This window comes from Enhydra lutris, unplaced genomic scaffold (assembly GCF_002288905.1).
Source record: "Enhydra lutris kenyoni isolate GAN:26980312 unplaced genomic scaffold, ASM228890v2 scaffoldscaffold4, whole genome shotgun sequence".
Classification (NCBI taxonomy): domain Eukaryota; kingdom Metazoa; phylum Chordata; class Mammalia; order Carnivora; family Mustelidae; genus Enhydra; species Enhydra lutris.
In genome coordinates this window covers 51,543,519-51,571,097 of record NW_019154088.1, presented here as the reverse complement: position 1 = coordinate 51,571,097, position 27,579 = coordinate 51,543,519, and the positions used below count along the sequence as shown (strand labels likewise).

At 37.7% G+C, this 27,579-nt stretch overlaps 1 protein-coding gene across 2 annotated transcripts in view; it reads left to right on the top strand.

The window, feature by feature from the left end:
• The window catches only part of LOC111139155 (GTP cyclohydrolase 1), a 43,936-nt gene extending 18,456 nt beyond the window's left edge, over positions 1-25,480 (top strand). The window contains exons 2-6 of one of the 2 annotated variants that reach the window (XM_022491316.1): positions 6,111-6,220; positions 10,554-10,609; positions 22,497-22,528; positions 23,436-23,520; positions 24,459-25,480. In XM_022491316.1, the coding sequence (XP_022347024.1) occupies positions 6,111-6,220; positions 10,554-10,609; positions 22,497-22,528; positions 23,436-23,520; positions 24,459-24,585 (410 nt within the window). In that variant the 3' untranslated portion in view covers positions 24,586-25,480. The remainder of the gene's footprint in view (positions 1-6,110; positions 6,221-10,553; positions 10,610-22,496; positions 22,529-23,435; positions 23,521-24,458) is intronic. The other variant, XM_022491325.1, reaches the window with a different exon arrangement.
• Positions 25,481-27,579: the final 2,099 nt, after the last annotated feature.

Genomic DNA, 27,579 nt, shown 5'->3' with positions numbered 1-27,579 from the left:
CCAGCACATGCATGAAAAACTCAATAATTTTTTTTAATTAATGAAAGGTCTGAAATAAGGAAAAGTACAAAGAATTTGTTTAACCAACCGTCATCTAGTTTGAACAACTCTTAATATTTTGCTGTAATTGCTTCTGAAAATACAAATGGAGTTTCATAGATACCTTTTTCTAATCCTGTTACCCTTTACAGAGTTAACCACTCTCCTGAATTTGACCTCTACTCTCATGTCTATTATTATACTTTTATTTCATATATATGTCCATAAAGAACATGTAATTTTGCTTCTAGTTCATTTAAAGGGATCATACTGTATATATCTGCTATTGCTTTTAATACTTGCTTTTTTCATTGAACATTGTTTCAGGAAATAATTCAGCTTTGATTCACTTACTTTCACTGTTGGGTCATATTTTATTTTATTTTTTTTAAAGGTTTTTTTATTTATTTATTTGACAGACAGAAATCACAAGTAGGCAGAGAGACAGGCAGAGAGAGAGGAGGAAGCAGGCTCCCCGCTGAGCAGAGAGCCAGATGCGGGGCTCGATCCCAGGACCCTGGGATCACGACCTGAGCCGAAGGCAGAGGCTTTAACCCACTGAGCCACCCAGGTGCCCCGGGTCGTATTTTATTATATGACTCTACCCAAATTGTGTAATTGTTCTTCTGATGCATGTTTAAATTCCTAATTTTGCTCTTACCAATAATGTTGCAATGATAATTCTTCTATGCCCTTGGCCACGTGAGTTTCTTTGGAGTCCTTTCTTTGAAATCTATCTTAAGGAAATAAACTGGCAGGGTAAAGACTGACATATTAATTAGATAAAGTGGAAGTTCTGTGTTTAAATATGATTCTGTGCATGGCATATAGGGCACTGTGTGGAAGCTTTAAAGCCTTAAGCTGCAATGCCTGCCTCCAAGGTTGGGAGAAATTACACGTATAACAGTGTTACCAGGAGGTGTGATGAAGTAAGGGGTGTATGATGGTGGAGGCAGCTCTGATGTTGGAGGGTTTGGGCCAGTGATTCAGACCTTTCTCCCCCAAGTCAGGGTAGGTTTGTCTTTGTTTGCCCCATGAGTTGATTTAATTCCAGCCAGGAGCAAAGAGGTTTTTTATGCCTTTTTAGCTCTCACTCTCTGTGTTCTGCTGTCTTAGTTCTAAAATTCGTAGGCAGACTCATTCTCTTCGCTATCCCTTAGGATGGATGCACATTCAGTGTTCCAGGCTTTCTTCCATTGTCTGCTAACACTGTTCTCCAGGAAGGTGCATGGGGTGTGAAATTCTGGCTTCTTCAGAGATCTCTAACTTTTTTTAAAAAAGATTTTATTTATTTATTTGACAGACAGAGATCACAAGTAGGCAGAGAGTCAGGCAGAGAGACAGGAGGAAGCAGGCTCCCTGCTGAGCAGAGAGCCCAATGTGGGGCTCGATCCCAGGATCCTGGGATCATGACCTGAGCTGAAGGCAGAGGCTTTAACCCCTGAGCCACCCAGGCACCCCAGAGATCTCTAATTTTTAGTGCTGATCACCAAACATCCTAGATTATGTTAATTCCTATTACCATTCATTCAAAAGAAATTCCATGAGCCAGCTTTTTTTTTTTTTTTTTTTTTTTAATGGGAATCTCCCAGGAAAGAGATTCTGCCTCCTTTTACCCTTGCAGAAGTAGGCCCATGTTTTTTATATGACCGTGTTTGAGTAGGAGCATGTTGAAGTTGTGAAGATTTTGGTAGCAACGCAAAACATGGACTAGAACTTTAATACAGGGGTTCTCAGAATATGGTTCCCAGAGCAGGGGCGTTATCTTCTGGGAACTTGTTAGAAATGCCAATTCTCAGTCCCACCCAAGCCTACGAAATCAGAAACTTTGTGACTGGGGTCCAGTGATTTGTGTTTTAACAAGCCCACTAGGGGAGTCTGAACAGCACCCTGCTTCAGAGGGTGCTTAAATAGGAACTTGGGCTCCTGTTATGGACCTGACTTACTGTACTTTAAGAAAGGGACTTAAGACATGAGGGATGGCTGGCTAGCAGGGCTATTTGTTGACATTGCTTCATCATTAATGACATGAGAAAGGTGTACTTTTACGCTTTTCTTTGTGGGGCATTGTAATAGACAAACCTTTAACTTTTGGAGGCCCCTTCAGTTTCCTTTGTTGGTTATGACCAACAGTAGGAAACAGAATGCCGTAAATCCTTGTTTCCAGGGTTACCTCTTGCTGCTGATAACAGGCAGGAAATTAAAGCAATCTGTGATAGTGTTTTGTTCTTATTAGCCACAGATGGTAGCTTTCAGATACGTTGGAGCAAAACATAAATAAATATAGCAGGGAAACTTCATTATTGAAGAAAAATGATTTGGCTAGGTCAAGTTTATAGTCTGGGTCCACTTTTATGAAATGGAATATAGGCAACATTATATTGCTCCATTACCACAAAGCATTGAGACATACGAGGGTCACTAGTTGTTTTTTTTTTTTCCCTCCTTTTGATTTAATTTTCAGTATGTAAAACATTTACATGATTTCAAAGTCAACCGAGTGACAAATTATGTTTAAAGATGTCTCCCTTCTATCCATATCTCTTATCTCCTGTTTCCTTTGTCCTTTGGGGTCATCATTTTTATTAGCTTTTTGATTTATTCTTCCAGTGTTTCTTTTAAAGATAAGCATGTAAATGTATTTATGTTCATATCTCCCCCTTTCCACTTTCTTTACACAAAAGGTTGCAGGTTATTCTACAATCTTTTAAGATTATCTTAAAAAGCTCACTCCGTTAAGGGCTACCTTAAGTTCAGTAAAATTCACCAACGTGGTGTGTACAATGTGAATTTTTACGAATGCGCGCAGTTGCACAACCACCTGAAGGTATAGACTCTTTCCAGAGCCCCAAAAAGTTTCATTCCACCATTTTGCAGTCATTCCCATCTCCCACCCCTCTTGTCCCTGGTAAGTCATCTGTCTGCTCTCTCTCTTTATACTTCTCTTTCCTAGAATTTCATACATAGTTTTTTGTATGTATGTGTATGACTTCTTCCATGTTGTATAATTCTTTGGAGATTCAGCCATATTAGTACAGATATTAGTAGCTGTTCCACTTTATTGCTGGGTATTGCTCTATTGTTTTTATATTCCACTTGGTGGACATTGTCCTGTTGCTTTTTTTTTTTTTTTACTTTTTTATTTTGAAATACTATTTTGAAATAATATTAGATGTCTAGAATACTTACAAAGATAGTACAGAAAGCCTCTATACGCCCTTGCCCCAGCTTCCTCCCATGTTAACATCTCATATGGCTCATGGTGCAGTTATCATCCCTTAAGAAATTAATATTGGTACAATACTATTAACTAAGCTACAGGCTTTCTGTGGATCTTAGTTTTTCCATTGTGTTTAGTTTTCATGTTTCTTTAGTCTCCTCTAATCCATGGCACTTCTTCAAACTTCCCATGTCTTTTTATTTTTTTATTTTTATTTTTTTAAAAGATTTTATTTATTTATTTGACAGACAGAGATCACAAGTAGGCAGAGAGGCAGGCAGAGAGAGGGGAAGGGAAGCAGGCTCCCTGCTGAGCAAAGAGCCCGATGCGGGGCTCGATCCCAGGACCCTGAGATCATGATCTGAGCTGAAAACAGAGGCTTAACCCACTGAGCCCCCCCAGGCACTCCTCCATGTCTTTTTAAAAGAGTACCTGTTGGGGTGCCTGGGTGGCTCAGTGGGTTAAAGCCTCTGTTTTCAGTTCAGATCATGATCCCAGGGTCCTGGGATGGAGCCCTGCATCGGGCTCTCTGCTCAGCGGGGAGCCTGCTTCCCTCTCTCTCTCTGCCTGCCTCTCTGCCTGCTTGTGATCTCTGTCTGTCAAATAAATAAATAAAATCTTAAAGAGTACCTGTTGAAGTATTTTGCAGAATGTCCCTCAATTTGTCCAGTGATTGGACAAAAGTTACACACTTTGGGGAAGGACACCATAGAGGTGATGTGCATTTCTCATTGGATTATACCAGGAGCTACATGGTATCGATATGTCTTATTCCTGGTGAAGTTAACCTGGATCACTTGGATAAAGTGGTGTTTGCCATGTTTCCTCACTGCAGTTAATAGCTTTCCTTTTCTATGGTCTGTCTCTTAGAAGAAAATTATTACTTTTTAAATTCTGATATGTGTTCGTGTGCACGGGACACATAGTTTAGTGACTCTCTCAACCTTACTTATGATAATAGTAATAACAACAGCTACCTCTCACTCCACACTTCTAAACACATATGGGTTATCTCAGTTAATCCTTGGGATACCCCTGAAAAATGTAGGCACTATTTTCATGTCCAATTTACAGCTTAGAAGATTGAGGCATAAGTACTTTGCTGAGGGTCCAGCAGCTGGTTAGTGATGGACCCAGATGTTAACTTAGCCTAACTCGAGGACCAGATTTTAACAAGGGCCATATGGTTGTTGTCAGAGCTTAGAAATGGGGATGCCCTCATTCTCTGCCAGAGAAAACAAATAAATGCTGCTTTTTGATAATTCTCTTTTGTTCTTTAAGAAAAGAACTTTGTTTCCCTTTCAGGACCTTTTCTTAGGTGACTAAAGATTTTAATAAGCTATGCCTGACAGTAATCTTACTTTAAAATCTTAGAGAAATCCAGGATACTTCAGGGAGCACTTGGGGACTTCTTTCAGAATTATGACTGAAGTTTAGGGCAGAGTATTCAGTATAGAAAGCTGATTGTGGAGAAGTATTGACTTCAAGAATGAACTTTTCGGGACGCCTGGGTGGCTCAGTTGGTTAAGCCGCTGCCTGCAGCTGAGGTCATGATCCCAGAGTCCTGGGATCGAGTCCCACATTGGGCTCCTTGCTCAGTGGGGAGCCTGCTTCTCTCTTGGCCTCTGCCTGCCGCTCTGCCTGCTCTGCTCTCTCTCTCTCTGACAAATAAATAAATAAATAAAATCTTAAAAAAAAAAAAAAAAAGAATGAACTTTTCTTCCCTGGATTTTATCAGCCTCTGCTACCAGGAGTGCGGTGTTTGTCTGTGGCTATCTAAACCCTGCATGTTCACTTTCCTTGACCGCACTAATGACTTTTCCACTACACAATCACATGTATCTCGGAATAGCCTGACTCAGGGGATGATAATGGTAGTTAAACGATGACTCAATATCTGTGAGCCTCTATTCTAGTAGCAGCGGAGCCGCTGAAGGTCAGGCTGTGTGGGTGGACGTTTGCGCTTCTTCCCTGTGACTCACTCTGCAGCCTGCCTTTCTGAGGGGAAGTAACGGTAGGTCACTGCACACTGCTGCGCGTCACTTCCCTGCTCTGTCTCGTCGTACTGTGTAGATGGGTATCCCCAAATCCTTGAAATCACACAGCTTGGAGTCTTAAATGTGTGTAGGCTGCCAAGATGTCCAGATGCCAGTGTGCTTTTTAAAAATAAAGCTTTTTTGTTTCTAAATGTCTGTCATATGCCTGGCCATATGTACCAGAATCCGGAGGTCAAAAGCCAGTCTGGACAGGCATATACATAAAAATTGTAGCATTTATTTCTTTAGGGAAGAAGGCAACTGTTTAAGTCTGATGCTTGCATACAGTAACTAGAAAATTCTGTAAGAGTAGATGATTATTTAGGGGATAGATAACATATCAAGTTTATGGGTATCTAGATCTGGCTTAGAGTCAGATGGCTGAGGACCTCTGGCCTCAGAAGTCAGATATGGTTTTCTACACATCTATTATAGAGAAAGTGTTAGGTACAAGAAAATGTAAGGAAGAAAGTGAAAGCAACTCATTTCCATCACCAGAAATAGCCACTCTTTTGTTTTGCATAATTTCTCCCTTTCTCCTTCTGTCATGCAGCAAACACATTTGTTTGTAATCCTGCATTTGTTATGTAATACTATATCCTTAGGATTTTTCTCATCATTTAAAAAAAAAGACTTTGCTAATTTGGTGGGAGAAAAATAAGTAGTTTTAATTTGTATTCCCTTAATATTTTAGTTAGGATTAATGTTGTGTCTTTGTTGACTGTCTATATTTATCCATGGAGATTGTTACTTTTTCTACTCCATATCTTTCTATAAAATCAGAAATGTTACTAACGCAAAACTCTTGATTTCAGATGTCCTAAATGATGCTATATTTGATGAAGATCACGATGAGATGGTGATTGTGAAGGACATAGATATGTTTTCCATGTGCGAGCATCATCTAGTTCCATTTGTTGGAAAGGTAAGGTTGTCTCTGTTTCCTAGTAATTTTAAAAAGCACATTAAAGTTTTAAAATTAGGATTATTATATTTAAAATCATTACCTGTTAATTCCTAATATCCCAGGTATGTAGAGTTACACAAAAACATTTACTCTTTATCAACTTGACTAATCTAATAGTTTGAAGCTAACCAAACGAGGGGCACCTGTGTGGCTCATTTGGTTAAGCACCTGCCTTTGGCTCAGGTCATGACCCCTGCATCCTGGGATCAAGCCCCATATCGGGGAGCCTGTTTCTTCCTCTCCCTCTGCCTGCCACTCCTGCTTGTGCTTGGTCAAATAAATAAATAAAATCTTGGGGAAAAAAAAAACTAACAAAAACAAAGTAGCAGAAAGTCCTCAGGACAAACATTTCATAGTAAATACCATGTTAATAGGTTAAAATAATGAGATTAAAGTTTCATTTTCTTTTCCTAGGTAGTTGCTACAGGCTCTGAAAACCTTTGCTCTTTATTTTGACTAAATAGTGTTTGATCCAAGATTTACTTTGGTATAATACGGCATGAGCAGCAATGATTGCAGAATTTCTTGTGGTAGAGGTCATAGTATTAGTGGATTTAATTTGTTTTCAACCTTGTCTGTATTAGGAAAAATGAATCTAATGTAAACTAGATAATGTTATCTAGCTTGTTTTACTTAAACATCTCTTTGAAAACATGTGGATTTAAGACGAAGAGTAGTGCTGTCCTTACCCCCATTATAATTTTATTTTATTTTGACTTTTTATTAATAGTTTTTAAACAGAAGACTTACAGGAAATAGTGTTACGAGTACGTATATACCCATCACCTAAATTTAATATGTTAACATTTGTGTCATTTTTTTTGTTAAAAGTATTTTATTTTCTCACTTTAATAAAGTGAAACATAGAAAAATGCACAAATTATAAAGTTATTCCTTACTTCTTCACAGGTGGAGAACTAGAATATTATTACTATCCTGCAGGGTCATTTTGTGCCCTTTTTAGTCCCTAACCCATCCTTTGTCCCCATGGGTAACCCGTATATCAATTTCAAACACTATAGTGTTTTGCTTGTTTTTCAACTCATAAATGGTAAGAATCTATAGCATGAAATCTTTTGTGTCTGGCTTTTTTTTGGTTGTTGTTGTTCCACATTGCAAAAGTCACTGATATTATTACCTGTCATTGTAGCTTATTTTCATTGCTATATATTATTTCATTGTACAAACATATCACAATTTACTCTGTTCTTGATAGATATTTACATTGTCCCCTTTTTCTCTCTCTCTGTCTCTCTCTCTCCTATTACAAACAATACTGATATCAGCATTCTTTGAGTGTATATGTGCACGCATTTCTGTTAGGAATATACCTAGGAGTAGACTGACAGGGTCATGGATATATGCATATCCAATTTAATAAATACTGATCTTGAGTTTTCCAAAGTAGTTGTACCACTTTAGACTTCATGTACTCTAAGGTGAGTCTCAGTCACTTGACATCCTTGCCAACACTTGGCACTTTCAGTCTTTTTAAGTTTAATATTTTCATACAGATGTAGTGGTATCTCTCTTTTTTAAACCTCTTATAACAGAAAAGTTCAAACATATGTAAGAATGGAAAGACTAGTATGATAAAGTTCCATGTTTCCTAAAACCAACTTCAATAGTTATCGATAAAGGACCAGTCTTGTTATATATAAGTTCCCACTGGACTATTTTGGAGAAAATCCTAGATATGATATTGTTTTTTTCCATATCTTCTTCTAGTATGTGTCTGTAAAAGATAAGGATTTTTAAGGAAATGTAACTCTGATCTGACTATCAGTCTGAAAAGTTAGCAGTAAATTTTTCAACATATAACAGAATATAAAGTATGTTGTAGACAGCATGACTCCTCATCACTAATTATTAGTACACATTTCTTTTTTTTTTTAAGATTTTTTAATTTATTTGACAGAGATCACAAGTAGGCAGAGAGGCAGGCAGAGAGAGAGGAAGGGAAGCAGGCTCCCTGCTGAGCAGAGAGCCCGATGTGGGGCTCAATCCCAGGACCCTGGGATCATGACCTGAGCCGAAGGCAGAGGCTTTAACCCACTTTAACCCACTGAGCCACCCAGGCGCCCCCACATTTCTTTTTTTTAATTATTAATACACATTTCTAAAATATTTTCTTATCCACAGTAGCACTACCATAAATAAAAGTAATTCCTAAATAGCATCTAGTCACTAACCCTTATATTTACCTTTCTACAGTTGTCTCAACTGTCTTACTGTTGGTTTGTTTAAACCAGAATCCAAGGGCACCTGGCTGGTTCAGCTCATTAGAGCATGTGACTCTTGATCTCAGGGTTGTGAGTTTCAGCCCCATGTTGAGTATAGAAATTACTTAAAAAAATAAATAAATAAACCAGAATCCAAATAAGAGTCACACATTTGTATTGCTTTGGGTTGTTACGCTTCTTAAGTCTCTTATTCTAAAATAGTTCCCCCCTCCCACATCCACATTCTCTTACTGAAGGGACAGGGCTGGTTGTCTTGTAGAGTGTCCTGCCTTCTGGATTTCTTCCATTCAACCTCTGGATTTCCCATAAACTAGACTAGATCCAAAACTTCCTAAGATTAAGGCTAAACATTTTTGATAGGAGTAGTTCATGGGGTTGCTGAAGGCTCTGTATTTCATCTCATCAAGAGGTATGCACTGATTGGCAATCCCACAATTAATCATGCCAGCCATGTGACATCAGGGCTTAGGTTTTTCAAGGAGGGCACCTTTGAGCTTATCTTATTACCTTTTATTACCTTTTATTACCTTTTATTGTAAATGGGGAATTTAGGCCCAGAAAGCCTATGACTTGTCCGAGAGGACAGAGGGAGTTAGTGATTTGGTTGGGGCTAGACCTAGGACTTGGTCTACGCTCATTCTCTCACCACTATATCCTGTTACCTTCTGCTATGATTATCTCTATGTTTGTGTTCTTGTTAACTTTTAAAAAAATATATTATTCAGTGAGGATTTTCTATAATCGACATTTAAGTGACTTAGGATCTTCAGAAAGATAAAAAATAGTACAAGCAATAAAGGATGGCTTTGTATAGAAGTATAAAAATTTCAAGTTAGTACAGAAGCTCTAAGTTCTGTGAGAAAGTTTTAACTCTTTTTTTCTTTGAAATACCTGGTGTTGAGGTGCTACTTTATTTTCCCCTTCTGCTGACCAGGAAGGTGATGAATTACTATTCTCAAACTCCCAAAGCAAGGTGCTAATAGATGAAAAGTTACTAATAACTACTAGATCGATTATTCACATATATAATAAATATTAGCTGAAGAAATGCAACAAATGCTGGCAAACCATGATGCAAATGAATCTGTGATTTTATATTAGGCTAATTGATAGCCTACAAATGACCATTTACTTTACTAGGTTTTTTAGAACTAATGATTTCTTATAATTGATACATGGCTCAAAGAGAGGTAACATGGACATAGGAGATACTAGTTAGTGACATTTAATATTACAGAATTGGCTTGGCGTTAGGTCTTAAGGTCCAGGTCTTGATGAGTCACATTTGTATCTGTGTCCTTTATCTCCCATCAGGAAGATAGTGTTCTCCAGTGTTCTCCAGCAGCTTGGAAATGAGGCCACCAAGCATGACAGAGAGCATGGAGACCCTCTTTCTGTGCAACAGGGTGGGATTTTTAAGGTGGAATGGCAATATTTATAGTTACAGTTTCAGCCATTTAAAGGAAGCTTTCCTGGGGTTCCTGAGTGGCTTAGTCAGTGAGAGACCAACTCTTGATTTTGGCTCAGGTCATGATCTCAGGGTTGTGGAATCGAGCCCCGTGTCTGGCTCCACGCTCACCACGGAGTCTGCTGGAGATTCTCTCTCTTCCTCTTCCTCTGCCCCTCCCCCTGCTCATACTCTCTCTCTCTGTCTCTCTCAAAATAAATAACATCTTTAAAAAAAAATGAAGGATGCTTTCCTGGCTATATTTTAATGTTGTTACAGGATACTAGAGTGTGTCCCCTCAATGGAAGAAGGACTTGAAGAACTATATGAAGAGTTTAACTTCACCAGGAAATACCATGACTGTATTTCAAATTTGCCATTTCATTAACATTCATGTATATTTTTCTTTTACTGCATATATGTAATTTTCTAAATGCTTTTGTAAGTTCTTCATTTTCTAAGTCAATATAGATATCTTAAGGATACATTTGCGTTGTGTTGAATTACATAGTGCATATACTGTATTATGTTTCCTTATTTCCTTATTTTGTTACAAAGAAGCATTGGATTTTCAGTCATGATTTCTCTCTCTTCTTTGAAGGTCCATATTGGTTATCTTCCCAACAAGCAAGTTCTTGGCCTCAGCAAACTTGCGAGGTAAGTATGACTGTGTGGTGAACAGGAAAACAGATTTGTAGGACCTGTCCCTATATGGCAAGAATCTCATAAGGCTTTCCTGACTGGTGTGGCTCTAACCTGGAAGTCACATTGCTACTTAAAATTTATGGTTGCAGAGACAAACATATTTGGAGGACCTGAAACACAAATCCCTTTTCTTTTCAGCCCTCCCTGCCTTCCTCCCCCACCTCCCACCCCTCTTCCACCAACACATCCTTAAAAAGTCTTAGCTCATACCTTTCTCTGCAGGACCTTTCTTGACTGGAAAGGATCCAAGGGTACTTTCAGTCCAGCCCCCATATTTAAGGGTGGTTTAGCTAGCAGGTGGGAAAAGGAAATCTGTGCAGGGATCTAATTGCACTACCCTGTTTTCAGACTTTTAATCAGACTACTACTGGGGTCTCAGTCCTGTCTTCCACTGCATCTGGGTGTCTCCAGGCATCTCTTGGGGGGTCCTGCAGGGCCATTCATTCACTTCTGGTTTCTTTACCTCTGCAGACACACGACTGTGCTGTGCCTTTCTTGGCTTTCTCAGCAATATTCCAAAACAATACTTACTCTCCTATTTCTTTCTTTTCTACTACAGTCTCCTTTTTCATTCTTTATCCTGTGGGTTCATGCCTTTTAAAAACTTCCTTTGCTCCTATTTTTATTTCAGCCTTAGGAAGGAGAAGTAATGGATAAGTACGGTCATCTGTGTTTGAGTGGAGATCAGCTTGAGGATCAGTGTTCGTATATCTCTGCTAGGTTCAGTCACCAATTCTTTATTGCCCCTAAATGTTCTTTTTTGTAATTTTTTTGTATGGAGTTGGTGAGTCCTAGGTATGGGCAAATGTTGGGAGGTATGTGTGTATGTGTGGAGGGAATTAAGAACAAAATGAGTGAGAGGTGCCTGGGTGGCTCATTTGGTTAAGTGTCTGCCTTCAGCTCAGGTCCTGATCCCAGGGTCCTAAGATCAAGCCCCACCTCAGGCTCTCTGCTCAGCGGGGAGCCTACTTCTCCCTCTCGCTCCCTCTGCTTGTGCTCTGTCTCTCACGTGTACTCTCACTCACTTTCTCAAATCAATAAATAAAATCTTAAAGAAAAATAAAATGTTAAAGAAAAAAGAACAAAATGAGGGAACAGGTGATGAAAATATAGTCAAGTGCCCCTTGCCCCTTAAAATAAACCAAGCGAGGTGTGGATAATTTGAGGGTGTAGTGACTGTATCAAAATTGGAATAAATGAGTCTTGGTGACTGGCTAACTATCCTATGGCTCTGATGGGTTCCTGCTTCTTCACTTAGACATTAGGGTACACTACAGTCCTGAAATGGTGGTTCAGATCTTTTTCAGTTTTGTATTGGAATCTGTAAAAACCACCCTGCCAATCTGACAGCTGCTCTCCACAGCTTTTCTTTTTACTTTGTTTTCACTTCCGCTTTCTCACTCATTTCCTCTATGAATTAATGAGAGAGTAGGTAGAAGAGAGCCATTTAAGTTCCCTAGTTTCTGACCTCATGCCTGCTCAGCACTTTCTCCATCAGACAGGGCTACTTGGTACCATGAAAAGATGTTTTTATATCATGGTTGTAATTGCTGCACTGAAGAAAGGCTCTTTACACAAATACAGAAACATCTTGCCGCTTTTCAGTGATCTGTACCCAGTGGCAGCGCCAAGGGGTGGCTGAAAAAGGGTATTGGTGGTGATGGGGGGAAATAATCCCACTCTAATTTCTATTAGCAACCCCCTCCCTAGCAACTCCTAAATAATAAATAAGGTCATGTCAACAGTGAATGGAAGCGTCTTTACTAAAATTGGTTATTCTTACTGTTTTATAAGACAGAGTCTAAGTGAAGTCAGTGTGGTTGCTGTGTAAACCTAGCTCCAGGCCCAGCCCCAGCCCCAGCCCCATGGCATGCTTCTTTCCTGCAAGATTGCTAACCCTCTGCCTTTCCTATGTAGAAATTCTGGCACTGCTGATGCTTTTAACACACTGTCCATATGAGAGAGTAGGTTGTGGATAGTTTCCAGATTATAAGGAAGCTTGATAGACCATATTAGGCCTTGGTCTTAATATAAGTAGCCTTCTCTACAAGACCACGCTGTGTAGACCATGGGTAATACTTTATGGAATTGGATTCTTGAGTAATCCAGTGAGACCTTGGAATAAATGGTAATTTAGAGGTAGAAAGGAATAATCTTTGGTTACTTCCTTTCCTAGGGAAATGGAAAGATCTCCAATAATTAAGCTTTTATGAAACAATACAAAGGAGTTGATTATTAGCATAGGGATTTGTCCTTATGCCAATGGGATTAAAACTTAAAAAAAGGAACACTAAACCAAAGAACAGAGTGTATGTTACTTTCAGATATTTGTAAAAAAAAATTGACTGAAGGGTCTATTAAACAGGAAAGGAGGCAAAGATTTTATCCAACTGCTTATTTCTTATAAGAAGTAGGAATATTTAGGAAATGAAGAGTAATAAAGAAAGCTGGATGTCTTAGCAAAACTTCACTGCTCATTTTAATCTTGTATGTGAAGTCTGTTATATGCTTGCCTTTAAACGAATGACCTTTCAGTGCCAGGGAAGTCAAATATCAAACAGTAAAGCCTTAAGTAACAAGAAAATGCCAGAAGTGAGTTGATCTGGTTTAACTCTAGTAGAAGTCCAGAGTAAATGCAGTTTGAATAGAAATTCCTTTTGTTGGGGTCCCTGGCTGGCTCAGTTGGAGGAGCATGTGACTCTTGATCTCGGTATCATGAGTTCGATCGATCCCTGTGTTGGGTATAGAGATTACTTAAATAAATCTTTTAAAAAATAAAATAAAATCTTATTTTTAAGAAAAAAATCCTTTTGTTACTGAAAATCCATTGAATATATCTTCCTTTTCTTGCCTTAGAATAACTGAGTGAACATAATTAAATCTTGAATATAGAACTGAAGTGCCTCAGGGTAGCCATGGTTCATCTACCAATTGAGCATCTACTGTGAAAGGATATTGTGGCAGCTACGATGACTGCTAGAGAGGACACAGCCACTGTCTTCTAGGAGGGTGGACAGTACGAGGCAGCAGGTACCACTGAGATTCCTGGTTTGAAGCTTCAAGTTCAGAGGAGCTAAGACGACTGTGGTGTGGCAGGGTTGAAGAGACTGAGAGGTGGAAGACAGCAGAATTCTAAATGGAAGAGAAATTCCTTTAGGTTAATACATAATAAGCAAAAGCAAATAAGAGGGTAGGCACAAGGCATATTCCAGTGAATGGGGAGCCGATTAATTGATAGAACTAAGAGATTTAGACAGGGATGAATGTAAGATAGTTGGAAAGATAGGGTGGGTATTAGATTACAAGAACATTATTTTTTCCTCTTTTATTATAAATGTAACATACTTACCAATTAAGCTTAAATACGAATGAGTGAGTAAAGGGAAAGCCTTCCTTTCTATTTCTATTCCCCATAGTTAAAACTAGAGATTTCTTGTCTCTTGACTGGAGATTGTCCTTCTGGAAAATTTCTTTGCAAGCACAAACATGGAGCTTTTTAAAATTAGCGAAACTAAACAGCAAAACAGGGAGCTCATACCCACATTCTGTACTACAGCCTTATGTTTTTTGTTTTTTAATTTTTAATTTTTTAAAAATAATTCCATCATGGGGCTCAGACTCACATCCCAAGATCAAGAGTCACATGCCGGTGCCCCTAGTTTGTTTTTTTAATTAAAAAACTTTGAAATCCCTTGGTTTTAGTCCCAAAAGTCTGAGTCCATTTTAATGACCACATATATCTCTTTAATTGTTCAATATAATTCATTTAGCCAGTCTTTGATAGAAATATACTTTATACTTTGAGACTATTGTCAGAAAAGGTGAAAATACTTTCATGAACATGTTTTGCATATTGTAAATTATGGAAATTAAATTGCTGGGTTCAGGGTAGCTGAATTTTTGATGTTGTCAAATTGCTCTACAAAGAAAAGCATATCTGTTTATATGGTCAACTGGTGTTTGTTTCTCCACTTCTGCCAACACTGGGTTTCATCACACTTTTCAGTCTTTGCTAAACTGATAAGTGGAAAGGGGTACCTCGTGTTTTAATGCACATTTTTAAAACTTGCATTTCTTTAATAGAATTTGAATCTTTATAGAAGCTTCCTGCTTTTAATTAACCTTTGCTAATTTTCCCATTGTACTGCTTGTCTTTTTATTACTGATTTGTATGAGGTCTTTGAATGTTAAACCAGTTAGGCAGGTGCTGCAAATAATTTTTCCAGGCTTGTCATTTGTCTTCTGGTTTTGTTTTAAAATATCATTTTTCCACAAAGAAGTTTTAAAACTTTTATGTAGTCATAAACTCATGTTTTTGGTTTATTTTTATGGCCTTATTTTTATATTTAAATCTTCATTCCATCTGGAATGCATTTGGTGCAAGGAGTGGGGAGGAATCCATCCCTTGCCATTGTATCCTCACTGACCTCCTGCAGCACCCCAATTTCCTTCCTGTTACCATGCTGCCTTCTCACTATCCTTGCAGCCACTCTCTGTTGGGCCTTACTTATGTTCTTTCTGGATTATAAAACTCTTGAACTCCTCTTTGACTCTAATCTCTCAGTGTCTTTAAACCTGCTCTCGTACATTGCTAGGATGTACTTTCCAAAGTGTGGATTTGATACTGCTGCTCCTTTGTAGCTCCCCATACCTTTTAAGATAAAGTTCAAACTCCTTACTTTAGCCGACAAGTCCCACTGTGATCCACCTCTACTTCCTGCTGCGTTTTGCTCTTTGCTGTGACCATAGTTGAGAGTTTGCAGCTTGGTGACAAGTCAAGTTATATGAAGACATCAAAAATACCATTAAGATTTGCAAGGGTTAAATTATACCATCCACCTGCAAAGGAATTACCACATTACTTTTCTAGCTCCCGGAGGAGGAAGAAGAGGAGAGGAAGCATAATGCAATACAGGAAACAGAGGACCTAGCATAGATTTTATAAGACCAATAAGTGGGCAAGTCCAATAAGATGTCTACTGGGTTAAATCCAATACCTAATCATGTCCCTTTTATTAAAAAATTTTTTAAAGTTAAAAAGGAAAGTTTATCAAAGGAGACTGGGTTGGCCCTCTTATATTGAGGAAGTTTGTATAATAAAAAGTGGTCATGAATTTTTTTTTTTTTTCGTCAAATTGGTTTAAAACAGAAAACAGAAACTGGGCTAAATGCATAGAGAAACTGACAAACCTGAAAGAAATGAGTGAAACACTAATTACCTCTCAGCCTTTGGTTGGGGCAGACAAAAGATTATACAAAGCAGAGTAATAGGATTTTGGCCAAAAGACAGACTTTAAGTTAAAAAAAAAAAGTGAACAGGCTATTGTGTAACAAGAAAACTAGAAATTAATACAAAACTATTTTTAAAGATTATTTATTCATTTGACAGAGATCACAAGTAGGCAGAGGCTGGCAGAGAGAGAGGAGGAAGCAGGCTCCCTGCTGAGCAGAGAGCCCGATGTGGGGCTTGATCCCAGGACCCTGGCATCATGACCTGAGCCGAAGGCAGACGCTTTAACCCACTGAGCCACCCAGGTGCCCCACAAAACTATTTTTAAAAACTAGCTTTTTGAAAGTTAAAGTTTTTAAATTCCTTTGATATGACAATCATTATGATGCAAACACTGTATGTCAGTGTATATAATTCGAAGTAAAAAACTGTACTTTAAAATTAATACTAATCCTCCTCAAATTCTTCTAAAAAATAGAAGGGAATACTTTCAAACTCATTTCTCGAGGTCAGTATTAAACCCGGTATCAAAACAGAAAGGAAACTACAAGAAAATTACAAGTCAATATCTCTGATGAACATATATGTAAAAATTCTCAACAAAATATTAGCAAACTGAATTCAACAATACTTTGAAAGGATCATACACGACGATCCACTGGAATTTATTGCAGGGACACAAGGATATTTCAATATCTGCAAATCAATCAGTGATAAACCACATTAACAAAATGAAGGACAAAAATGATACAATAATCTCAATAGATGTAGAGAAACATTTGGCAAAATTTAACACCCATTCACGATGAAAATTCCCCACAAACTACATATAAAGGCAATGTGCCTTAATATAATAAAAGCCATATGTGAGAAGCCTACAGCTAACATCATACCAATAATGAAAAGCTTTCAGCTAATATCAGGAACAAGACAAGGACACCCTCTCTCACCATTTCTATTCAATATAGCATCAAAATACTAGCCAGAGCAGTTAGACAAAAATGAGGCATCCAGATCAGAAAGGAAGAGGGAAAACTATATTTGCAGATGACATGATATTATATATAGAAAACCCTAAAGACTCCATCAAAAAACTGTTAGAACTAATAAATTCAGTTAAGGGATACAAATTAATATGCAAAAGTTAATTGTATTTCAATACATTAAACAACAAGTTGTCAGAGAAATTAAGAAAACAATCCAATTATAATTGCACCAATACCTAGAAATAAATTTTACCGAACAGGTGGAAGATCTGTATACTGAAAACTTGAAGACATTATTGAGAAAAACTGAAGAAGATAAAAATAGATATCTCATGTTTTTGAATTAGAAGAATTAATATTGTTTAATTGTCCATACTACCTAAAGAAATCTACAGATTCAGTGTAATCCCTCTCAAAATTTCAATAGTATTTTTCACAGAAATAGAAAAAACAATCTTAAAATTTGTATAGAACCACAAAGAACCCCAAATAGTCAAAGCCATCTTGAGAAAAACCGTAAAAACTGGAGACTTCACACTTTCTAATTTCAAGCTAAATTACAAAGCTATAATAATAAAAACAGAATGGCATTGCCATATAAATAGATACATAGACCAATGGAATGGAATAGAAAGCTCAGAAATAAACCCATGCATTTCTGGCCAATTAATTTATGACAAAGAAAGAATAGGGAAAGGATAGTATCTTCAGTAAATGGTGTTGGGGAGCACCTGGCTGGCTCAATCAGTAGAATGTGTGACTAAGCTGATGTAGTCGACTCAGGTTCATGAGTTTGAGCCCCACGTTCAGTGTAGAGATTACTAAAAAATAAACTTGGGGCATGTGTGGCTCAGTCGGTTAAGCGTCTGCCTTCAGCTAAGATCATGATCCCAGGGTCCTGGGATCGATTCCCGCATCAGGCTCCCTTATCAGTGGGGAGCCTGCTTCTCCCTGTGCCTGCCACTCTCCCTGCTTGTGTGCTTGCTTGCTTTCTCTCAAATAAATAAAACTTAAAAATAAATAAAACTTTAAAAATTATGTTGGGAAAACTAGACTCCCTTCTTATACTGTACACAAAAATCCACTTAAAAGGGATTGAATATAAGACCTTAAACCATAAAACTAGAAGAAAACATAGGGGGTAAGATCCTTGACATTAGTCTTGGTGATGATTTGACACCAAACATAAAAGCAACAAAATAAAATATAAACAAGCGAGACTACATCAAACTAAAATGCTTCTTATAACAAAGGAAACCATCAGCAAAATAAAAAGGCAACCTACAGAAGGGAGAAAATATTTGCAAATCACATATCTGGTAAGGGGTTAATGTGCAAAAAATATAAAGAACTCATACAACTTAATAGCAAAGAATCGATCCAAATGCGCAGAGGAACTAAATGACATTTTCCCAAAGAATATATACAGATGGGCAACACGGACATGAAAAGGTGCTCAATTTCATTAATCATTAAGGAAATGCAAATCAAAACCACAAGTGTGTAAACCTGGCGATTCACAGACCTGTACCCCTGGGGATAAAAAGATATTATATGTTTAAAAAAATAAAATTAAAAAAAAAAAAAAACCACAATGAGATATCATTGCACAACTACCGCTGCAGTACTATAAAAAAGATAAGATGTAAGTGTCGGTGAGGCTGTGGAAGAAAGGGAACCCTTGTACACTGTTGGTGGAAATATAAATTGGTGCAGCCACTATGGAAAACAGTATGGAGATTCTTCAAAAAATTAAGACTAGAACTGACATATGATCCAGCAATCCTAATTCTGGGTATATATCCAGAAGAAGTGAAGATAGGATATTAAAGAGATAGCTCTACTTCAGTGTTTATTGTTTTCACTAGGGTGGGGTGGGGGAGATAAATATGTGAGGTGATGGGTATATTAATTAACTAGATGGGGGATTTTTTTCACAATGTATACATATATTAGATCACAATGTATACTTTATAATCTTTGTCAATTATGCCTTTTATCTTTACAGTCTTTGTCAATTATAGCTCAGTAAAGGTATAATTAATTAAAATTAATACAAATTAAAATTAATACAAATTAAAATGATATTTCAAAAATTTTAAATTTTAAATTTTAAAATTAAAAAAAAAAAACCTGTGCTTTGGAGATAAATTTATAGCCACAAATGCTTTCATTATTGAATAAGAAACCCAACAAGTAAACTAAACTTCAATATTTTTTTTAAAGAAAAAGCAAGCTTAATAGGACAAATGGGAAAGAAGAAAGAAAAATAAAATGATTAAATTATAAAATTTTAAAAAGGAACAGAAAACATAAATCCAAAATATCATATATGATAGATTGCTTAGCAGTCTGATTGAAGAAGAAATACATCTGGAAATGAGAAGCTGTGTAACTAAAAATATATTTTAGGAACTTTCAATCTTTATGAATTAGTTGAAAAAGTTGGAGAGAGAAGGGAATGAACCAAGAATTGGAAAACCTGGATAAATTAGTAACCATTGGAAAAAGTCAAATTAATGTTAGGAGTGGGGTGGGAGGGAAAGGGGTGGATGGTCAATTTAATAGACAACTTCCAAGTAACCACTAATTCCAGTGTTGTATAAATTATTCAAGAGCATGGAAAAACCTGAAAAGCTACACCATTAATTTGATGAAGCTGTATATCCCTGATGAAAGTCTGATAAAACTAGCATCTAAGAAGATGATAGACTAATCCCACTTACTAATATAGTTGAAGAATTCCAAATATCAATTCCTACTTTAACAGGCACAAGTACTCTTTCCATCATGACCCAGGGAGATTTATTCTAAGAATACAGAAATGGCTTAGATTAAAATTAAGAACTACTGATTCTGGGACTGTGGTAAACTAGATGGTAATGATATCCCTCCTAGTATAGCATACAAAGTTATAATGTGTATGAACATTTCAAACATTGGGGGAAATTCCAGTAAGAATTTACAAGAATTAGCTGCCACTGGAGTCAAAGGTAAGGTTCTGTCCTCCCTATTCAACCCCAAATTGGAAGAGATATTACCTGTTAGCTTTGTTCTGGGAAGAGCAGGAAAAAGAACCTATAGCCATATATTCACAAGGGTTTAGGCTCAGAATTCATATCACCATGGATGGTCCTCAGACCCAGGGCAGTAATTTAATTTAAAATGTTGCCAAGGAGGCAGCCTTTTAGCACCTAGCAAAAACAAGTGCTCTTTTTTCTGATGCACTTTTATTTTGGCTTCAGAGAATTCCCACAAATGATATTCTAAGGAGCATGAATTCACCAAAAGTAAAAGAAAGGCCACCATGAGGCAGAGTCAGCTGAAACAAATGGTCAAAGAGGGCAGAGGCTGGTGCTAACACATACAGAACATACAACAAATATGTTAGAATATAATAATCCTGAAGGGCGCCTGGGTGGCTCAGGCAGTTAAGCAGACTCTTGACTTTGGCTCAGGTCATGATCTCAGGGTCTTGGGATCGAGTCCAGCTCCACACTCAGTGGGGTGTCTGCTTGAGGATTCTCTCTCTCCTTTTGCCTCTCCCTAGGTTTGTGCACTTTTTCTCTCTCCAATAAATAAATACAAATAATACAAATAAATACAGATCAATAGATAGCAGGTTAGACACAGCCAAAAATAGTGAACTGGAAGAAAGGTCTGAAGCAATTGTGTTCAGAGCTCGGTGGAATATATGGGTGAGAATGTAAGAGATGTGGAGGACTGAGCAGGTCTATTATGTCCTTAATTGAAATTCCTGGAGGTAACAGAGGCCATGGAGTAGGTGCAGTGTTGGAGAAGGTGATGACTAAAAACGTTTCTGGAGAACATGCAAAAAAATCAGTCTTCAGATTTAGGAACCCTAATGAATCCTGAACAGGATAAAAAAATTAAATCCCCACCTAGATATGACATAGAAAACCTCAGAGTACACATACTGAAATATCATAAAAGCAGCTTCATAGAAAACATAACCTACAAAGTAATAGCAATTAGACTGATGATTATTTGCCAATGTCAATATTAAAAGGCAGATGAATGTTAGTGTCAAATTAGAATTCTATTTTCAACAAATACCTCTAAACACATTATCTTCAAGAAAGAGGCCAAAATAGAGGTTTGGGGGGCTTTTTTGGTTTTTTTGTTTTTTGTTTTTTAAATTCAGGGAAGCTATATAATTATCTTTAGCGCTGAGAAGACAAAATTTCAATGCCTTCTGCTTACTTAGAAAACTGAATAAACTAGGAATAGATTATAAACTCTGAGCATAGGGATCCTGTTTATCCCATAATCATATATGTAGAAGGCACTCAATAATGATCTGTGTGAATGGCCTTCCTTTGGTGTGAGAGTGGCTGTCTACCAGAAACAGACAGGAATCATGGATGATGGTAAAATGTCACAGACATTCCTGTTAAAGTATAGAGCAAAATATGGGTGTCCAATATTGTCAATGTTATTTAATGTTGTACCTGAAATTCTACTCTAGAGAAGGAAATGATGACTATGAGAAAAAAAAAAGAGATATTACTAATTTTTAAATCAATGGCATCTCCTAGTCATACAACAGAAATTAATTACCTGGAAAACTATAAAAAGTAATATATAGAGATTTGACTCAGAAGAAATAAGACATATTTCCTATCCAGGAGCTTGAACAGCATCCTTCTTCAGGTTTTTATTCAAAATTTAAAATATATAATTGTATTCATTCAATGTTATAAATCTCCTAGAAACAAGAAGAATCAGAATGCATCCTGCCTTCAGTTTGAGTGGTAAACAGGCCACCGTATCTGTTACTGACTTTATTGGTTATAATGGGTATAAAGGAGCAACTTTGTAATTTTATCTGAGCACCATATGGAGGGGGGTGCAGAGGGAAGAGCTGTAAAATGCCTCCTCGGTGAAGTGATCCTTAAATCGAGTCCAAATTCATGACTAGAAGGCCAAATTTTAAGAAAAGATCCTTAATGTGAATTGTTATCCTCAAATATGTAATTCATGTGACCATCTTTACATTTCACAACTAGAGTGAAAAGTGTTAAAAGGGGAAAATCTGTCACTTGACAGATTGTGTTAGAAGCCAAGATCAGGAGGCTCTTATTTTGGGGAATTAATCATACAGAGTGCTTATATAGACGTAGCTTATAAAGAGATGTCTGAAGAAGTCTGTTCAGTCCTAATCTGATTACCCTAATAGGTTTAGTGGGTACAGTAGCTGACAATGGCCTGCTATTAATTAACAAATAGTCTTTTTATTTTTAACTTGAACTTTAAGCTCTGGTTAAACAATATGACTAATTAGAACACTTGAGACTTGGTCTAAAATTGATGACTTGGGAGCTCTAAAATCACTGTGTTTTTCCTTAGTGAATATTCTTGTAATTCTCTTTCTCTTTGGAGACATAGGGTACTAACACTCTGTGTCATTCTTGGTGGTTTCCTCAAGACCCTCCCTCTTCTCATTTCCATGTAGTTTTTGTATCTTTCTTCCTCTTAGAAGCAGTGATCTCCTGCCCACACCCTACAATTTCTTCAATAAAGTCCTTTTGGTACTTTGAGGAAGCCAATTCCATTTTTCAAACAAATTTATGATTAACTGAAACAATTCTTTCTTTTCTAGGATTGTAGAAATCTATAGTAGACGATTACAAGGTAAACTTTTAAACTTTTATTTGCAGAAAAACATTTTCTTCTTAAGGAAAAAGTATTTTTTGTTGTTCTTATTTCACATGTAATACATATGACTTAAAACCTCATAGGAATATAATATAGAAAGGGAAAGTCTGCAGTGTTTCAGGCCTCCAGAAGAAATCATTGTTGTATTTGCATATTCCTTCATATTTTGTGTGTCTACCAACATTTTAAAATCAATATATTACATTTTTTAATGGGCTCATATTGTATGTAATGGCCTTTTATTCCCCCTATTTTTTTTTTCCACTTAACAAATCAAACATTTTTTTTTCCTACATGCATGTAACTATCTCGTTCATTATGCTGGCTATTTAGCATTCCATTGTCCAGCTGTACTGGGACTTGATTTAACCAGTCCCTGCTCTAATAGACATTTGCAGATTTTTGTCAGTTTTCAAATAAACACGATGCTGCAGTGAACACTCTTAATATGTTTTCAAAGACGAGTTGTTTATTCAGCACAGGGACCGCATTGTTTAGGTTAGATTGTTGGCTTTGAGTTCCATGTACAATTCAGTAATTGGGTTTAGTGCCTCTGTTAATCCTGTCGCGAGCGACTTATTCATCTGCGTGGAGGAGCTCATTATCAGTTGGTCTTCCTGCACGCCTGGGACAGTTGTCGCTCGCACCCGTTTTCTGTGGGGGTGCCAAACGCTCTTCAGTACTGGATCTGCGGGTGAGGGAATTGAACGGCGGCCTCCTGTGGGCCACAGACAAAGCAGACCTGTAAGAGCTCGTGCGTCTGGGTTCTGAAGCCTCACAGAAGTCTGCTTTTTAAGATTTCGAATATTCTAGAGACAACAAATATTCTCAAGACTGCTGTTTGTGTCAGACTCTTCAACGGAGCCTCTTGTCACCCCCACAGTTCAAGAGCGGCTGACGAAACAAATTGCCATAGCAATCACAGAAGCCTTGCGGCCTGCTGGAGTCGGGGTGGTGGTGGAAGCCACGTAAGTCCACGCTTGCCCTTAACAATTGTCCTTGTGGTGCCTGGAAGTGGTATTTAGTGTTGCTCAGTTTTTCCAGCACCCCGTGATGCCACATCATTGACACTGTCATGTTTTCTGCCTCTGACCTGAAGCTTTCTTGACCTCTTGCATTGACTGCGTGGCCGATACAGGAACCAGATGGGAGACTGGTTTTGTTTTGTTTTCCGTGGGGCTGGTGGCCATGTCGGGAGTCATCAGCCTAAGCGGAGTGATGTGTGCAACCAGAAGCATTTTATGTCTTCTCTTGATTTCTTCTTTAGCTCTTTGTTGCTCCAAGAGGACTTTTCCTAATATTTTGTCACACGTTTTTAAAAATGGAGCAAAAACTGGGTGTAAAGGGCATCCGAAGACACTTCTTTAAGTTAGAATGAATTGCGAGAATTGCACACATCTTATCCATTCTTCCGACAGGGCATGAGCTCTGTATTGTGCACGCCATCTAGCTTCCCCAGGTTGCTCACGTGCACTGGGGCCACTGTTCTCTAGATTCTGTCTGGTGATACCACATACTTCAGTATTTCTCCAAATACCTAAGCTAAGATTGTGCTCTTTGGGTCTTACAGATGGAGCAAGTGAGAATTCTGAATTGCTTTTTATACCAAAGTTGTTTTATCTCTATGGACCCCTTGTATTATTTTCACCTAGGGAGAAAATTCCCTTGTTTCCCCTTCTGCTAGATGCTTCAAAGATTCAACCACTGATGAGAATGAGATCCGTGGGACTAAGAAACATAAATAAAACATTTTAGGTCACGTTTGTCCAAGAAGTGACATTTGGATATAGTTGGTAGCTGTGAACTCAATATAACCGGATTTAATTTTGGGAGCTGCTTTTGACTTTAAAAACCAAACCAGCAACTGTCTATTCCTTTAAGCCACCTCTGTTGTCTTGTTTTGTAGACACATGTGTATGGTAATGCGAGGGGTACAGAAAATGAACAGCAAAACTGTGACCAGCACGATGTTGGGTGTGTTCCGGGAAGACCCAAAGACTCGGGAAGAGTTTCTAACTCTCATTAAGAGCTGAACTTCAGCGTGTGTCATGTGCTTTGAGGATCATTGGTCTTAATTGTTTGTACGTTGCATTTTCAATTGTTTCAGACGTGAACGTTATTCCTTGTCACTAATGGTGTTTAATAATTATTTATAGCAAATCAAATAAAAATAATTAGCAAAGGGGTGAGACCTCTACTTTCTTCTTGCCACCTTTTAGTGGTAACTATCAAAGAAACTGCCCATTGTGTAAGTTACATGCACAAAACCACTGCCATTTGGATAACCTTGAGGGTGCTGGGAAGGAAGAAAAATTCAAGTATTTTGTTCAAATACTATGGTAACTGGGTTCCTAAGCATAGGAATGTTGGGAATGGGGGGAAACTATGGCCAATACTATTTTTTTCCTTCCCCAAACAAAAATGGTGTAGTGCTTAAAAGAATTTTTGTACACTGTGCAGCATTGCTGTGCAAACTCAGAGTCCAACAGGCTTCACTTTAATCACATTTATGAAACTGCCAGGGCACTTTATTTTTTATATATTTATTTTTTGACTCTCCAGCTGTGACGTTAGTCACCAAAGGAAGGTGGTGGAATATCTATGTTTTTGATTTTGTGAGTTAAAAAGGCACATTTCTACTTTCCATCCTTTTTAAAATTCAAGTACAGGGAATTAGTTCCTATTGTTTACAAGTGTATTCTCATGTGAACATACAGGGATTTAGATATTTAACTCTCTGTGCCTTGATGAGAATATCACACCACTTAGAGTATAGATACCTTTGCCTTTTTAAAAAAGCCATTATTTTATGAGACTTCAGTACTGACCCTGCAAATAACTAGTCCTCACAGTTTTACCTTTAGGAGTTTCTTGCAAGCTTACTTTGTGTATTCCTTGGAGATGTCTCAAAACTTTTTTTTTTTTTTTTTTTTTTTTTTACCTTAACAAATATTTTTCTAAGTATTTCCAGAAACTTTTGAAAATGTTCATCACTTTCAGGTCTGCAGAACCATAGCTTCTGTGTACAGGAAAGCATGCAGAATGAACTAACTGTGGACTGCACAGTGTGAGTGATAGCCAATGTTCAATGAAAGCTGCATTGTTGGTATCTGTGAAAATGCTCTATAATTTTCTGGAATTACTGGAAATTATTAGAAGCCCCATACTGATTCCTCTTGTGCTCCATATGGGTCTCGTCCTCAGTGTAACTGTTCAAGTGGTATACAAGTCTTTTTGTCCAGGAAGCTTTTGCCTTATTAATGACTACTTAAAATTCCCTCCACTGGGGCAGTGTGGGCCAAATTAAAACAAACAAAAACCAAACCCAACTCCCTGCAAAAACAAAGCTACAGTCATTCCATGGAAAAGTCTCATATTTGGTTGACATTGTATCCTTCAAATTTATTCCATTACCTTAAGAAGAACTAACTACAGTGATTACTCTAACCTTGGTAGTCCTGCCTCTGCCATTTTGATGTCATTTGCCTTAGGATGGGGACAAGGTGGCAGAAGTGCTGGGGTTTTTTGTTTGTTTGTTTTTTGTTTTTTAAACTTCCCTACATCTATTTCCTATATTTTTCTATGGAGTTTCTGAAGTACAGTGGTAATTTATTTTGAGTTCTCTTTAAAATCTAATGTGATATAAACATTATCCTGCTTAATAGACACTTAGAAGTAGAATTAAACACTCTATTCATGTTTGGTATTTTAAAGTAAAAACAGATGTGACTTGGAGGACCAAAGAAATTGTTAGCTATAAATTAATCTTTCTGAGATCAATTGTATTTCTTTTTAATGAGTCTCTGTTCTAACATTGCCTGGAAGTGTTCTCATAAAGGTCTAATGTATCTGCAGGCTGTCGTCTTATTGGTAAATGCAAAGTAATAACCTTGTCTGTTTTACTCTAGTCTGTAGTACTTCAAAATTACCTTTTCATATCCATGGCCTTGACTCCATTTTGGGGATTTTTAAGAAGTTGATGCATTTAAGTACACTGTTCAATTAAATTGTTTGAATTTAATGTGTGTGTGCGTATCTGTTCCTGAAGTTGGTTCTATTGAAATTATTAAAGTGTTATAACTTAGTTTCTTGTGGAAGTAGTTTCTTTTTGAACCATTTGTATAAATATGCCAATAAATTAGATTATTTTAATTGTATTCTCTTTTACCAAAGATACCCTGATAGTCATCAAGCTATTAGAATGTAAATCCCAGTAGTGGTAGAAATTAACCTGGGGTTCTCTGTCTTCCTTTGGTATTTGGTTTGGCTATTACTGTCCTCACCCTCTGGCTGATAAGGGATGAGGAGGTCTGGGGTAAGAGTGAGGAATCTGAGTGGCCCTCATGCCTCTGTTATTCTAAATCTAAGTTTGGGAAGCTGCAGCCTTCTGAGAACTGGCACTGTTTCTGTGTGGGAGCTATTGGAGAAGGAAGAGCAGACTGGGGCAGGGAGCCAGGCAGTGCAGGGAGTAGAAGAGATTTTCACTCCTTCTTCTAGGGAAGAACATTCCCTGGACAAGACTTCTGAGTAAATGTGAAGATTTTGCTGCCTCTTTTCTGTCTGTGGCTGGTGACCTTGTCAGTCCCTCTTTTGGGCTGTTCTTCTCCCCATTCTCTGCTCTACCCAAGCAGAGGCCCCTGAACTCACTGGTGTCAGCATGCCCAGGTGTCAGGGCTCTGGAGTGGCCTGCTGCTCCTCAAAGGACTTCGTAGACTGTTGGGTAGTGAATCTAGTCACCCAAACTAGGGTTGCTTATTGTATAAACATTCCTAAAACCACAACTCATAGGTGTCAGTAAAACAATGAGCTGCTCAGCTAAGCCTGAGTTGCTGCTCCTGAGTATTTTCACGAAAGATTGGCCGAGTTCCTTGTTTTGTAACTTATGGGAAGAGCAGTTGCAAACACCAAAGGTAAGAGAGAATGTCATCAGTACAAACTTAGATTCATCCTGAAGTTGCTGATGGTGAGAAGAGGGAGTCTCAGTAGATGAGTTCAAGGCCAAATGTAAATACCCAATAGCCCCAACC